This window comes from Festucalex cinctus, chromosome 1 (assembly GCF_051991245.1).
Source record: "Festucalex cinctus isolate MCC-2025b chromosome 1, RoL_Fcin_1.0, whole genome shotgun sequence".
In the NCBI taxonomy this organism is placed as follows: Eukaryota; Metazoa; Chordata; class Actinopteri; order Syngnathiformes; family Syngnathidae; genus Festucalex; species Festucalex cinctus.
The window spans coordinates 46,339,067-46,355,561 of record NC_135411.1 but is presented as its reverse complement, the minus strand read 5'-3'; the positions used below and the strand labels follow the sequence as shown (position 1 = coordinate 46,355,561).

The window sequence follows — 16,495 nt, the reverse complement described above, 5'->3', positions numbered from 1 at the left end:
CAAGTAGAGCACGGCGCAGAACTCTTGCTATTGTTATGAAAACCATAAAGCCTCACTCGCAACCGATACGGTCGTTTAGCTCCCCTTGACGAACGATGGTTCGGTCGAATCGTTTTTTTGTTCCACCCCTACTGAAAACGTAACTTGTCTGACGTCACTCCCCCTGGCGAGAGGGCGGAGACGACCTCATCCCATAATGCTTCACGGACCAGTTGAGGATGGAAATAAATTATTATTTTTTTACCACTTTTATGGTCCATAATGCACACTTTTTTTGTTGTGTTGTGTGCCTGTTGGTTAATAAAACTAGTAGTAAAAGTATCATCACTTTTGTTTTGAATGTGCAAACCATTCATGACCAGACCATGGCTGAATTCAGTGTGGTGATCAATGACTTCTGCCTCATCTTCGTAGTTAGCAGTAGTTGTTTGTGACTGTTACAACAGTGAGATAGTTTGCCTTCTTCATGAAAATGTGGAGTAACGCATTGATTCTCTGGACAGTAACTTTAATCAGACTACTTTGTAGAATAAAGTAACGCGTTATACTATTAGTTACTTTAGAAAGCAACTTTTTTGAGTAACGCGTTACCGGCAACACTGTGGATGACATATGGGTTACACTCTTATGTAATGCATCTGCCTGGAATTATTTGTTTCATGATTTACCATAACTAGCATTCACCAATATCTTTCTCAGAATAGCTAAACTGGGGTAAACGATGCAGTAGGAGTGTATTCCTTCCTTCGTCACTTTCTGTGACAGCATTTTCATTATAATGCATAGCAGTGAGAAATGGTTTGGTTTATTCAACATACAATACAAAATATAAAATAAAAGCCAAAAGCAAAAAAATTATCAGCAAAGTCATAATTAACATGTTCAACGGGAGTAGGATGAAGTACAAGAACTTTAGTTATATTTAGTTATATTTACAGTAATAATACCATTAAAATAGGAAAAAAAAAGCAAATGAAGGGGAAAAAGTGGAAAATAAACAACATGCACTTTACTTAAATGCACAGATATTAATGCAAGTTCTAAACCATTATCCATTGCTTACACAAAAAAAGTAAAAGATAAAATAAAGCCCTACATCTAATCACAATATAATACATTTCCAAAAAATAATTGCTGCACATACATGATGCTTATACCCATACATACATATAAGTGCATATGCATATAATATGCTTATTCCTGCATATTCAGTACACTCACAGATTCATTTTATATTTATACCTGATTTATATATTTTTTGTAGAGCTGTATTTTTTAAACTCTTATTTGAACATAGCAAATGATTCAGTTTTTCAATTCAGTTCCATAATTGTTCCACAGATTAACCCCTTTAACAGTTAACAGAAACACACATCTAATTTGTTTTTTCCTATCATTGATTTTATTTTTTTAAAGAGATCGTTCGGCTTTTTTTAACATGAATCTCAATTTGATCCTCACCTCCCGTGTGTGCAAAAAAACAAAAACAAGATCATATCCCTTTGAGGTCTGCAACCGGACGACTTGACCTCCTGCAAGCGGCAATAGCGGGCGACTTGTTGCATCATAGTGTCATTTTTTTAGTAAGTCTTTTTCTTCCAAGTTGTGTAGCAACCTGTTTTGTGTTCTTTGTGGCAGGTGCTAGAAGACTATTGTTGACAGGAACGGTTGAACGTGTCTGACAAGACATGAGACGTTGTGCAGGTGATCCAAGCATGTTGTCACGAGGGATGTTCCTTGATGTTAAGCAAATTAAGAAAAACATCCATTCTATCGCTGTGTGACTTTTCCATGAGCTGTTTGGCACTGCGGACTGCACGTTCAACTAGTCCATTGGACTCTGGGTGCTCTGGACTGCTCGTGACATGAACAAAGTCCCACTGCTGTACTTTTCGGCCATTCATTTTTCCTTCTGAAGCAAGGACACGGAAAACGGGCAACTAACTGATTTCCGTTTTTTGGTTTGATGTATATGAACAAATAACGGGAAACGAGTCATCTCCCGTTTTTGTTGAAATAAAAACAGAAAACTGAAAAACGGGAAAGGAGCCCTTATCCAATGTTCTATTGTGTGTTTATTTAGCACAACTCGGGAAATAAAATATGGCCGTAAAGCGTTTCCCGCAAGCTGGTTTCTCTTTGACCCGGAAGCCGTTCATCTTTTGCGGCTACGTCAATGCAATGCTGCTGCTGCAGTGACAGCTTGCTGCCACGAGTGTCTATTTCGAGGCCTCTGTTGGTGCCTATCCTCCAATTCATTGGACCTCGAAACGCACTTCCTGTCATGACTGTGTTTTGTTGCAAATGCCTGATGTCTGACATGTTTTCTTTGAATTGATGTAATCGGCGACTGTGATGTCAGGAATCTTTAATCGCTTTGTCTGATGTAATCAGCATGTGACCGTGTCAGGAATCTTTCATCTCTTTCAACTGGTTAGAAAGCCCATCAGTTTCACCCATGTGTCGGTCAGCAGCTAATCAGATTCATCCATTTCAGCCATGTTTCAGCAACCTATCAGTTACCCGCATGCTTGGCTGCAGCCTATCAGATTCATTCGCAGACTATAAGAGTCAGACCAGAGAAGTTGTTTTTTTCTGAATTATTCCTCGGGTCCTCTGCTCACCTCCACAGCGCGGGTTAGTTCCTTCCGCGGATGGAGTCGTACATTTTGTTTCGGGGTGGGAAACGTTTTACTCTGCGAGAAGATGACATGACCGTAGAGGAGATCTGCAGGATTTTTCAGGTGGGTTAACATGATTATCTACTAATGTTTGTGGGGAGTAAATACTAAATGAACTTGAGCTAGTTTATTAGCTAGCATGGGGCCCATATTGTTTCTTATGGTCTAATGCTTTCGTTTACCCACTGAACCTCCTGACCACCAGCAATTCAAATTTGTCTTCTGTAGTGGACCTTTTTTAAACCTGAATGTCTCCCATCCAGTGCATATGATTGAATTTAACTCCTTTTGTGATCTATAGCGGACATTCAGAGCTTTCCTATGATAACAAATGTGGGCTTTGCGACCTTTGATTGCATCATAAAAGAAAATGGCTTTGCTCAGTGCAAGCACTTTTTAGTGACGAGGAAAAGTGTATAACACTTTTTTTTTTTTTTGGAACAAATTTAGCCTTTAAATGTTGTTAGCGTGTTTTCTATAAAACTCTTAAGAACACATTAAAGTATTGTTTGAATTATTTTAACTGTATTTGAGCCTAACATTTAAAAGTTTTAAAAAAATGTCCTCTGTAGTGGACACATCATAGCTTAAAAATAAATAACATTTTTGTTTTTCAAACATTTCTTTTGCAGTATTCCAGTTACTTCACAAAGATTGGGGAATATCAAAATAAACATTGGACAATATTTTTCCCTGGTAGTCAGGAGGATATGAATTAAACACCATTTCCCCCCAATTTTTTCAAATTTGGTTTCTGCTCAGATTTATTTCTGATAAACAGAACTGACCTTTTGAAAAGGAGTTGTACTGTTATGACAACTGTAAATCGCGAAATAGTTAAGTATTGTAGAATTCATTTCAAATGCAATTTGTTCCTTTCCATCCAATTATACAGGTCAATGCTGGCAGTGTTTATGTTACAGATGACACAAACACTGCCATTTTCCCAGAAGCCTCTGGGATTTTTTCTACAATGAACCTCACCAACCGCGGGCATTATGAGGTGCATGGAGATGAGGGGCCAAGAATGACTCCTGCGACCCCTGTTAACAGAGCACCTGTCCTCTTCTCATTATCATCGCCTTTGGTGTCTTCGAGTTCTGGAAGATCATTGGTAGGAGCCCCAAGACCAACAGGTTTTTTCAGACCATTGCAAAGGTAAAGCTTACTACACTCTAAAAATGGATTGGTTTTAAAAAAAAAAAAAGAAAAAGAAAAAAAGAAACAACTACCACTCTAGTAGGTTAAGCTCATATTGGCTTGGAAATATATTTATTGTAATCATTTATTTCTATTCTAAATTTATTTATTATGATGATTACAATATATTAAAAATAATATAGTGTTTAAAATGGAAATGTGTGGAGGTAGATCACCAGGCATGACCAACTACATGGCCTAGTGGTAGAGTGTTTGGACATGTTGGGAGGTTGTGGGTTCAATCCCTGGCCGGGTCATACATAAGACTATAAAAATGGGACCCATTTACCTCTCTTTTGACACTCAGCATTATGGGTTGGAATGGGGGGTTAGGTCACCAAATGATTCCCAAGCGTGGCCCCTGCGGACAACAAATTTTGCCACACTTAGGTGGGTGTGACAATCAGAGTTTTTTAGGGCCCGAGCAGCGACCGCTGCGAGGTCCCTATTGTTCCTGTCTTTATTATTCTTTTCCGCAAACAATCACATTTTTGAGACACTAAAAATCAACGAAAACTCACCAAACTTTACACGCAGATCGGGCCTGGCGAAAAATTTGATATTTTAAAGTCGCCATACATAACAGAAAAATGGCTCCGTCGTGCCCCCGACATAGGTTTAACGGATCCCTGTCCCGCTACGATTTTTCTATGGCTACGAAAATGTGTGGCACCTGTAGCACATCCAGATGAACAAAAACCTCTTTGATAGGTGTACCCTAAAATAGACAGGAAGTGAGGTATGAATATTTGAATGTCCAATTTTGGCCCATTTACAGGGGTCATACTTTTGCCCACTTCTCCTACACAGTTAACCCGATTGACTTCAAACTTGGGCTGTACCATCTCAACACCTGGGACAACATCATGGTAAAAAATCAAAAGTTTTTGACATACTATATGACGGGGGCGAGGCATCAAATTAAGAGTTTAAAAATTCTTACTTAATGAAGCATTGCCGGTTGTACTTTTAATCTTGAGCTACGAAAATTGGTACACATATGTAACAGACTATGATCTTAAAAAAAAAAAAAGTCTGTTGGTGCCCTATGTTAAACCTAACAGGAAGTCCGCCAGAGGCAGGGCATCAAATTTTGCGTTTCAAAATTCTTACTTGATGAAGCATTTCTGGCTGTACATTTCACCTAGAGTTACCAAAATTTGAAGACATATGTAACAGCCCTCAAGGTACAAAAAACTCTTTTTGAACCATATGCTAAACCTAATAGGAAGTCCACCATTTTGATTTACTTTGGAACGTGTTGCCATTTTTTTGGCCATTTCATAGGGGTCTTATTTTAACGAACTCCTCCTACAGAGTTTCTCTGATCATCTTCAAACTTGGTGTGATTCATCACACCCCCAAAAATTCAAGATGTTGAAGATGAAAAGTTATTCAAAGCTTTTTATTTCGTCGCACGCTGTTGTCGTGGCATGCACTTGTTTGCAAAGGAAAAAAAATCCTTCTTAATGAAGCATTCCCAGTTGTACGAAGCAGCTAGAGCTACGAAAGTTTGTAGACATATGTAACAGCCCACAAAGTACAAAAAAAAAAAAAAAAAAAGTCTCTTGGTGCCATGTGCTAAACCCAACAGGAAGTCCCCCAGGGGCCGGGCATCACATTTTGTGCTAAAAAAAACTCCCCTTTAACGAAGCATTACTGGTTGTACGTTTCACCTAGCGCTATGATAATTTGGAGGCATACATAAGAGCCCACAATGTACAAAAAAACAAAAAACAAAAAGTCTCTTGGAACCATACGCTAAACCAAACAAGAAGTCCGCCCTTTTGATTTACGTTGGGATTTGTAGCCATTTTTTGTGCCCTTTTTATAGGGGTCATATTTTAACAAACTACTCCTACAAAATTTATCTGACCGTCTTCAAAGTTGGTGTGTTTCTTCTTATGATGTTTAAGATGCAAAGTTATCTAAAGTTGGTTTATTTTGTCGCATGCCGTTGCCATAGCGATGCATTTTTTGCCAAGTAAAATGCTACCTTTTTTTGGTCTAAACGTGCGAAAACTCATGAAACTTTACACACACATCAGACTTGTCATAAACATGAATATTTTTAGAGATTTCTTGTGCAATTCGCAATAAATGGCTCAATAGTGCCATGTAGACATTTTTATGAAGCTTTTGGAAATGTATGATTCAGCTAGATTTGTAAAAATTGGGATACCTATCAGCCTAAGACCAGTCTTGTATTCTGTAGCCAAATGCTAAACCAAACAGGAATTTTTTTGATTTACTTTGGTATTTGTAGCCATTTTTGGGGGCCTTTTATAGGGGTCGTATTTTCTATAACACTTATTAGATCGTCTTCATTCTTTGGCGTGTTTTATCTTAAGATATTTAAGATGAAAAGTTATTGAAATTTTTTTGTCACACACCTTTGCTGTAGCGATGCATTGTTTGCAAAGAAAAATGCTTTTTGAAAGTCTAAACATGGGCGAAAACTCACAAAACTTTGCACACAGATCAGACCTCTCAAGAACATGAATATTTTAGAGATTTGTTGTGAAATTTGTAATAAATGGCTCAATAGCGCCCTCGAGACATTTTCATGAAGTATTTCCGATTATATGATTCAGCTAGATGTGTAAATATTGGGAGGCATACCTATCAGCCTAATACCTACAATTGTATTTGGTGTGCATAATTTTTGGCCTTTCTATGAACCTTTGCAAACACAAAGCATGGCAAAAACATTTACAATTTAGACAGTTTCCTATTTCACTGTACCCCAACATGCCAGTAAGTGCAAGTACCCAAACGTGGCCCGGGTTGCGAGGGTCCTTTATAGCTGCTCGCAGCTCTAGTTTTTTTTTTTTTTTTTTTTTTTTAAAAGATCCTGTGATGTGCACGATTTCCTAGCTTGGTCAAAAATGACCAATTCGTATCAGTTGTTCCAAACACACACACACACACACACACACACATATATATATATATATATATATATATATATATATATATATATATATATATATTGGTTGAAAAGACCATTCTAGAGTGGTTGTTTTAACCAAAGGATCTGTCGGACACATAACTACCAGCTAGATTGGTCAAATTGAACCTTTTTTGGTAGAATTGACCAATCTGTTTTTAGAGTGGACTTTATTATGCAATTAACATTTGCATCTAAAACAGCGTACAACAGTATGCAGTATAAATACATATGACAATCTGCAACCATTGAAAAGGAACAGAAGGGTTTGTTACCTAATTATGATCTACTATTTGGAATTATTTTCTGATAGATTTTTAATTTTGAACTACTGGACTACTTGGTCCCTGGGAGAAATCAAGTGTCGTTCTGTCTGTTTGTAGATCCATTCATGTCGCAGAGGTTGTCCATGGAGAACTGACAACCTCAAGAACCGTGACGATACGCTTCTCGCAAGCGGAGGCAACTGTTGAGGGCATCACTGCAAAAGTGGGGGAGGCTTTGGAGACTGAGTGTGGTATTATCCTGACTGATAGTCAGGGTAATGAAATCCTTGATTCAGAGGCCACAAGAAGTACGTTGTTATATTAGGCATGACAGGTTCTCATTGTTTTTGAGCTTTTAAATATAAATAAGTTTTAAATTTCTTTATGACTCCTCAGGCATCCACTATTGGAAGGACAATTCAAGAAAGGTCTTTGTCTTCCCTGAAAGTGATTTTCAGGAATTCCAGAATGGACGACGGGCCAAAATGAGGTAATATTTGATGTTAAGTGTTATTTTATCTACGTTATGCATTACATGGTGTACTTTCGATATGCACAAACAGAAATGTGGATTTATATATCAGTTCTTCATATGATTCCTTTTCTGCACCCACAAGTCGAAGGGCCGACGACAGTTATATGCAGGGCATGACTGGACAAATAAATGAACTTAAGAATGCCTGCGAGAGCCTCCATGGAATCTCAAACAGCATCACTCAGTTGTGTGAGATGGCCAAATATAAAGTGCCAAAGACACTTGCACATCCAGTAGAGGAAGTTTTTACTTGCCTTGTTTGCAAAGGTACGTACAAGATATTAGCATGTAACATGGGTACTTGTCAAATGAGAAATTAAACTTCTAGCCAACTTACACTTCATAATGTTCAATGGACTGTTTTAATTAATCAGGATTTCTTTTTCTTTTTTAAACCTTGCAGCTATTATGGATGAGCCCACATTCAGTACGTGTTGTGGCTCACTTGTGGGGTGTGGAGCGTGTGTGAGACAGTGGCTCCTAAATGCAGACCACTGCCTTAAGTGCAGAACCCCCGGCTTTGCGAATAACATCCACTCTGTAAAGGGAATGGATTCTGTCTTGGCCTCCATTAAAGGGGTCAGGGTTGTCATTGGTGATGCAAGCAAATAGAGCAGTGATGTCTCCAAAAGCCTCAGAAAATTGTCTTTCAATCTGTTGTCTCCCCTTATTAGTCATGAAAGGTTCTGTTTCAAAACCGGAGACCCTAGTGAGGGATGAACCTTTCTCTGCATCATACCAATCTGCTGCTGTAGAGGCACAAGGCAGCAGGTTCTCAGCAATCTTGACTGGACAACCACCTGAGGCCAAAACATTGGCAATCCCTTTTCCTGCAATATGTTATAAAATGGGCACAAGGGACAAGAGTTGTTGTATATTAGTAGTAGTACATCATAGTCATGTTTGTGTCAATAGTGACATTTTTCTTTTCTTTTTTTTTCTTCTTCAAATTGTATTTAAACATTGATAAACCAATATAATGAGCATATAAATGCAACTCCCTGGCACCCTGTGAGCATTCCAGGATCCAACAACCCATCCGATTCCAATACTGGCAACCTGGCATGCAGAGCTGAGACACAAAACTTGACAACTCCATCCTGGAAATTGAGGACTTCTTGATCTTGCAGATGTGTCAGACAGGCCTTTATTTGTAGTTAACTCTGGTATTTAACTAACAAGTTATTTATACATGACAAGTACATTTTCACTCAGTTTGATGAAAATTCAAATTTTGTTAAACTTCTCATGGTAAATAAAAATGTATTCAGGCTGTTGTCAACAATACGAACCTCTACCCTAATCCTTTCAATGATGGCTCTGAAAGGAGAAAAAAACAGTTGTATCTCACATAAGCGCAATGCACTGTGCAGAAGTCTAAAATAAGAAAACCTACTGATGTTGATGGTGTCTGCAAAAATGGCAGCCTGTCTTAAGTTATATCTGTCGCCAGAGAGTTTGTCCTGCATAAACAAACTCAGGTGAAATTCTGTTCCACAGTCTACTCAAAGCTGATCCCACAAACCATACTTCAGTGTTGCTTCCCTTGAAAAATGGGGAGGGGGAAAACAATTTGAGGACAGTCATGCTCAATTCGTATTTCAACATTTAAACAGTGTTTTGAGTGGAAAGAGTGCAGGCACTCCCCCAATTTACACACACATTATATATATATATATATATATGGGTATGCGTGTGTGTGCGCGCTGTCAAGTTGCCACGGGAGTGACGTCACGCAGCCGACAAATTCGCCCGGCCCCACTTGCGACACGCCACCCCCCTGAAACATCCCGCTGTTTACATAAACACAAAATGGCAAAATACAGGCTGGGGGAGGGTGTTTAGGAAAAAATCACCACCACACATTAAGAGAAGCCCAGAGCTGTAAATTGAGAAGTAGTTTGTCTGTTTAAATCCTGTATCTAAAAATGCCTTTTCCTGAGTGAAAACGAAAGACCGGGCCTTTAACATTTTCTTAACTCAAGAACTATGGTTGTAATGTACACACGCTTTGGGGTCGACTAGCATCGGGCTAGGCTAGCATCAAGATGAATGACGGAAGCATGCTTCTCTCGTACAGCACAGATGTATATTACAACTGGAATCATCATGCGCTTGGTGATATATGTAAGTCGGTGGACGAACGGCCCTCGGCGGAACAGAATTCTGGGATCAAAATATGTATTGTCAAGCGTACCGGAACGCTGACAGACTTGTGACAGTACGGTCTTTGCACATTGAGAAGTACCGGAACACTCAAGGGAGACTTTTAGAAGTGCCGGAGCTCCGTACCGGTGCGTTCCGACCCACTTAAAACACTGGTGATAGCCATCTAAAGCCATGTTTTGAAGTCCCGAAGATTGGGCACCAACAGAGGCCTCGAAATAGCCACTAGGGGGCAGCAAGCTGTCAATGCAGCAGCAGCAGTGACGCAGCTGCAAAAGATCAACGGCTTCCGAGTCAAGGAGAAACCAGCTTGCGGGAAACGGTTTACGGCCACATTTCAAGGAGCAAGTTGAGGGCAGGTACCAACTGACTCCTTATATAGGGAGCGCACTAATACCAATTGGCTAGGGATGTAAGGTATTGCCACACACTTCCCACCAGGGGGAGCATGACCTCATCCTGCCACAGGTGGATTAAGAGCTACTTAGATGATAGAAACCATGTATATTTCAATAATTCAAAATCAAATCAATTGAATATTACCCATGGGGTCCCCCAGGGTTCTATGCTTGGCCCTAAATTATTCATATTATATATTAATGACATGCTGTATATCCAAAAATTCAAAAAAAGTTCTATTTTCTGACGAAAACTTTATATTGCTCTGGAAAAAATCTGGGGCAGCTTCTGACTACTGTGGAAAAAAAGAGCTAAATATATATTTTTTTTAAAACTGGTTTGATACAAACAAATTATCATTGAATTTAGATAAAACAAAGTTTATAATATTTGGGAATAGACTAATTAGACATCCAGTCAAAATCATTGTTGACTCAATTGAAATTGAAAGAGTAAATGAAATAAAAGTTCTTGGTGTTGTAATTGATGCAAAATTGTGCTGGAAATCACATGTAGAAAATGTTAAAAATATGTAAAACCCTAGGTATCTTTAGTATAAAACCAAAGATATTCTGAATAAGAAATCATTGCACACATTATATTGTACATTATTACTGCTATACCTGATTTATTGTGTCAAAATATGGGGAAATACAAAACAAATACACAATCTCTCTTTAAATTACAAAAAAGAGCTATGTAAATAATTAATCACATTATATAGAACCAACAAATTAGTTCTTCATTAAATTAAATACTCTCAAATTCTATGACCTTGTCAAATTTAAAACAGCTCAAATAATGTACAAAGTATACAATAACCAACTTTGCCACTGCATTCATAAGTTATTCAAAATCAAAGAGGGCTGTTGCTATGGGTTACGGGGCATAAGTGACTTAAAAACAAACAATAAGAACAAACGGAAATGTGTGTTTCTGTTAAAGGGATTAATTTGTGGAACAGTTATGAAATTGAACTGAAAAAAATGTGAATCAATTACTAAAAGATAATGATAAAAAATATGTAAATCAGGTATAAATGTAAATAAATTTGTGTGTTGTATGTATGTTTATATGTGTATGTACTTATGTGCGCGTATGGGCATGTGTGCCCATATATGTTCAATGCTTAATGTTTGGGAATTTATTGTTTATGTAGGGCTTTACTTTCGCTCTCTCTTCTTTGCGTATATGTAATGGATAAGGACTTAGAACTTATATTAATATATCTGTGCACGTAAGATAAACATTTTTTGTTTATTTTATATTGTTTAACTTTTATGTTAGTAAGAAGAACTTTAGTATATTATTATGATCGAATCATTAGGGAGTAACTTGTATTTTATACTTGTGATGTGTTTATATGTTCAATAAAACCAAATCAATCATTCAAAAACAATGTTTACAGGAGGAAACTTGCATATTTTTTTTAATTAAATAATTATAAATGTAATTCAATAAAATATGCCTCTGTCAAGTCTAATATTGGGGTCTAAGGAACTGAGCGATAAAAGAAAAGGGGTCTTCAAAGTAGTTGAGGGAAAGTACCTTTTTACATGTCAATCGTCAAAAATAAATGATGTGACTTTATATCTGGCTCCGGATCTTTGTATGAAACACAGCACTACAAGTGTAACATTATGTGTAGGTCATAATTGCATTTAATTCGCTCTATTTCAGAATGTGGGCTTTCTAACAAGTCATCCTGATGTTTACCTGCATATTCTTAAAACCTTGCTTGGCAAACATCCAGTGTCAATTGAAGAGGATTGCTAAGCTGAGGAGGTTTCATACAGGCGGGTTTCTCACAAAGGGTTGATTACACCGCTGGTGGTTGTTCCCGCAAACAGTGCAAACAGTCTGGATCTTCACCAGTGTCCCTTTCCCGCAGCGGTAGCAGGTGCTTGTGCCTTTGCAAAGGACACAAACGGCCAAGAGGTTCATCAGGGAGGACTCGAACACCAAGTACTTCCATTGCTTGTGAAGGTCTTCACTTTCATTGCTCCTGCAAATAGATTTCAATAATGAACACATCAAATGTCAATCAATTGAGCTTGAAAATGCAAGTTGATTTTCTGTACAGCAATATGCTCTTGTCAATTTGGCCAATTTCAGTTTTGGGGTTATAAATGTCCATTTGTGTAAATCTCATTCACAATGAAAATAATTCTGATAATCTTACTGGATTTCTTCGAAGTTGCCGTGTCACTTCACCATCTGATGAATTTGGCCCATCTTCATCGCTGTCCTCTCCTGCAATATATTCCACATCTTGGTCTGGGATGTGGTGACTGTTCATTTTCATGTCACTCTCATCTTGACTATCTGTGTCAACCAGTGACATGCTAACCCTTTACCTTTGGGTTCTGGTTGGCCCAAGTTGCATTGTGTACCGATGGAGCGCTGATCTGCACCGGTGATTTTCTTACATTTCACACATGGAGGACAATACTTCAATGTCTGCACCTCTGAACAAATTGAAAAGATAAACATGATTAGAGTCAGTGGATGTTGATGATTATGGTCATCATTGGACCAGTGACCACCATTTTAATATGTCTGTATCATGGCCATCCAACACATTTTAATCATGCAAGTATATAGTGATTCAAACATCTCCACCTAACTTACGTTTATCCACACTATGTGGTGGCCCAACTTCATCATCTTGATAGCTGTTTGAACAGGATTCATCCTGCAATAACTGACTCCCACACTCAGCCATCTCTTGTTCGGAGGCAGCTGCGGAGCTGATAGCCTCAGCTCTGGCTTGCTTCCTTTCTCGGTTAGCTGCTGCGTCACGCTGGACAGGTGGATTTTGAACCTGCTGCTGGTCTTGTGGAGGCAGGTGAAGGGCTTGTGGAAGGAAGTGAAGGGCTTGTGGAGGGAGGTGAATTGTTGGGACAGCAGTTGTACTGAGTAATAACCTGCAGAATAAATGTGAGAAGACACTAAAAAGATGCTTTGCTCACGAGTTTATAATGAAACCTATAAGTTTTTTTAAAAAAATAATGTATCACATATTCAGCTTTTATACACCGACAGTTGGAGACTGATGCGTTTTATGATAATATCATGGATAAAATTGGAGAAAAACAAACAGAACACACGGATAAGGTAGGAACCTAATTTGGTAAGGGATAAATAGGTAGCTAACGTCTATCCTTAGCTACCTCATCGATCGGGGTTAGCCTCGAGACGTTAGCTTTCGGCTAACGTCGCTAGCTGCCATTGTTCATTCCTTAACAGTCTGCAGCTCTGCTTTGACAAAGTCATCTGTACAGAAATTTCAAGACACCACACGTTTTTCCAAAATGATTGTAATCACACTTACTTTGTTGCAAATCCTTGCTCATATGCAACCTGGTTGCGAAAGCAGGTATCTTCGAAGTGTTTGTAACACAGAAGACTCTTCGACGACGGCGTGAAATTTATTCGCATCGTGCGAACAAAAGCGGTCCATTTACGTGCCCTATTATCTTTCGGCCACTCATACAACTTATGTTTTGACTGAGAACAGTACATTGCCACACAGCGCCGTGTCATCTTACCGAACAAACGCAAGAGGACAATCACCAGTCTGCCTCCCCTAACAACACTTAACCTCGCAGCTCGCTCCTCGAAACTCCCCTGTATGACGTAGTTTCCGAAGATAGAGGAAAAACATTTTCGTTGTCAAGGGCGTTGCTATGGGTTAAACTAAGAACCTGGAAAAAAAATTAATACTACGACTACTACTACTACTACTACTACTACTACTACTACTACTACTACTACTACTACTACTACTACTAATAATAATAATAATAATAATAATAATAATAATAACGTGCCATTTGTTACTACTCAAAAACATGGTTGGCCAACCTTCACATTTGGTCTTAAAGTCACAGATTAGCTGAGGCCTTTTCCATGTGCTAAACACTAAACTGTGTGGGTACTTTTTAGGCATTCAAGTTTTGTGTGTGTAATTTAAAATGAGATTTACCTCTACCATAAAGTGATTAGAGACTCTGCTGAAATCATAGAGATTATGAGCCATAAATTTGCATTTATGGGCACATAGCGCCACCCCCAGTCTCATAACAGAACTGTTTTTCCATTTCTTGGCGTCTGATAGAAGGTGACGCACAGAATAGAACATGCCCAAAGCGAACGACTATATTGATCCAATTTACAATTGATGTCACATTAACATATCACTATAAAACATTTGAAATGTGCTGACAGATAATGCCTTGTTCCAAATGTTTCATGAGACAAGTTCTAGTTTAAAAAAACAAACGCAAACATGCGATTCCCTATATGTGCCGAACCGCAGGTATGTGGAGGCTCGATACAGTATAATGAGAGCCAATTTAAAATTGTATGGAAAAAGCATTTCCATCTTGTAGTTTTACAACACTGTTGACTAAAACCACATTTCTACTGCGTAATGTTCAATGCCAGTGACAGTCAGAACTCAGCATGAATGTAAAGTTTATTCCATTTCAATCATTCACCTTCCAGCTGTTCACAGTCACGACAGGGCTGCCCCAACTATCTTTCCTGGGTTCCCTCCTCTTCATCATATACCTCGTTTGCAGCACTAATAATATGTTCCTCAATCAAACGTATTGTCTACATTTACCGTTAAGCAAATCGGAATGATCATGATATTATTTATTATTATTTATTATTTATTTACATATTTTCATCAATATTTTTGCCATGTTAGAAAAATTGTATTTTTATCGCAATAGGAACTTCTCAACAAACAATACCCTATATAAAACAGTTTTAAGTGCAATATGAAACTTTAAAATGAATGGATTATCATTATAGATTAAATGATGGTCCAAATCAACTAACCGTGAAAGTCTGAGGACCCTGTTTTCATGCCCAGCTCAAGTCTAGCACAAAGCGCAGTCTAACTTTACATATGGTTTGAGTTTTCTTCCTGTTGATCCATTTGCAGACATGCGCAGTAAGAACGGGCGTTTGCACTGTTACAATCATGACTTTCCCTGGCACGAAAATCAAGATTCACCCCTTTTTACAGAGAGCGTACACGTGCTGTCTTTTAAAATGGAGCCCTCAATGTTTAAATCTCTTGTTTTGTGTGACAGGTTAACAATAATATTCTAGCAGTGACAAATAAACGGCTTGAGGCCAACACACTTAGCCTCTGTTTTGGAGAATTAGTGTCAAATATGAACTCTTGGAAGCGAGAGCGTGGGAACAGGTTCAAACCAATACTTTAAAAAGTTTGGTTAATGATTAATAAAATAAAACTATCAGAATATTTTATATAGCCTCCGCATATACCAATATTGTAGATTTTCGCATATCGGGTGTAGCCCCTGCATGCGTTTACTGTACCACGTGCGGTTACACATTTCACCACTAGAGGGAGACAGGATGCCTTTTGTTATTATCGAGTTACAGCAAAAGTTACATGTGAGCTTTGGTCAAATTATTACTTTCGGGGGAAATTTGGTCCATCTTATAGATGAAATGTAGCCTCTGCATCAAGCATATACGCACAGAAACATCACACATCCCTTCTTCAGGGTCGTCCTCGTCTACAATCCTTCTGTTGTCAAACACACACACAAAAAACACAGCGATTAACTACCATGGAGACTTAATTAACGAATCAAACATCTGGACATGGCCGGTAGGCTTAGGCGCCTCTTGTAAGATTGGTTATGTGATGTATCAAACACGACGTCCTGCATAGAAAATGTCCCCATCTGGCTATTATTTTTCCTTTTTTTTTTCTTTTTTTTCTTTTTTTAACTGTACCTCTACTTTGATTGATTTTTTTCCCCAAAACTTTCAACTACTAATGTTCCTCACTTTTAATTATTCCTAGTACCTTTTCATGAACACACACAGAAACCAAAATAATGGGGATTGGGGATGATGATGCCCACTTGCTTGTGACCCAAAGACAAGTTTCCCCGTTTCCCTTTCAGATTGACACCGCTGAACACAACATAACACAACCAAAAAAAGGTAACATAACATTACATAACGTAACGTATCCTGATGTAATTTTTTCATTTTCTAATATTTTTCTTTTTTCCATAGCATATATATGTGGCACATCATAACACAACACAGTGCAATATAACACAAATAAATGTATGTCCTGAAGCATAGTCAGTATAACATATACATAACATTGCAACATAACATAATGCATTGTAAACGCAATAACACAAGGAAACACAATGCAAACTGTAATGCATCAGAATGAAACACAACTAAACCTAACCAAACACCTGACAGAACATAAAATAAGCTATTTGTT

General features: G+C 38.2%; 2 protein-coding genes across 3 annotated transcripts; one reads left to right on the top strand and one right to left on the bottom strand.

The window, feature by feature from the left end:
• Positions 1-2,436: 2,436 nt before the first annotated feature.
• Positions 2,437-8,919, top strand: LOC144031048 (uncharacterized). Of its 2 annotated transcripts, none has more exons than XM_077537769.1 (6): positions 2,437-2,744; positions 3,605-3,839; positions 7,215-7,405; positions 7,494-7,587; positions 7,715-7,899; positions 8,036-8,919. In XM_077537769.1, exons 2-6 carry the CDS (start codon positions 3,655-3,657, stop codon positions 8,242-8,244), a joined length of 864 nt encoding a protein of 287 aa, XP_077393895.1. In that variant the 5' UTR covers positions 2,437-2,744; positions 3,605-3,654; the 3' UTR covers positions 8,245-8,919. The 2 variants fall into 2 exon arrangements, with proteins under 2 accessions (XP_077393895.1, XP_077393885.1); XM_077537759.1 differs by having other exon boundaries at positions 2,439-2,744; positions 3,577-3,839.
• Positions 8,920-10,805: 1,886 nt separating this feature from the next.
• On the bottom strand, positions 10,806-14,189 carry LOC144031565 (uncharacterized). Its single transcript, XM_077538887.1, has 5 exons — positions 13,532-14,189; positions 12,829-13,124; positions 12,555-12,665; positions 12,380-12,450; positions 10,806-12,202 (listed from the first exon to the last, which is right to left on the bottom strand). The coding sequence occupies exons 1-5, from the start codon at positions 13,741-13,743 to the stop codon at positions 12,194-12,196; spliced, it is 699 nt and encodes a 232-aa protein (XP_077395013.1). The 5' UTR covers positions 13,744-14,189; the 3' UTR covers positions 10,806-12,193.
• Positions 14,190-16,495: the final 2,306 nt, after the last annotated feature.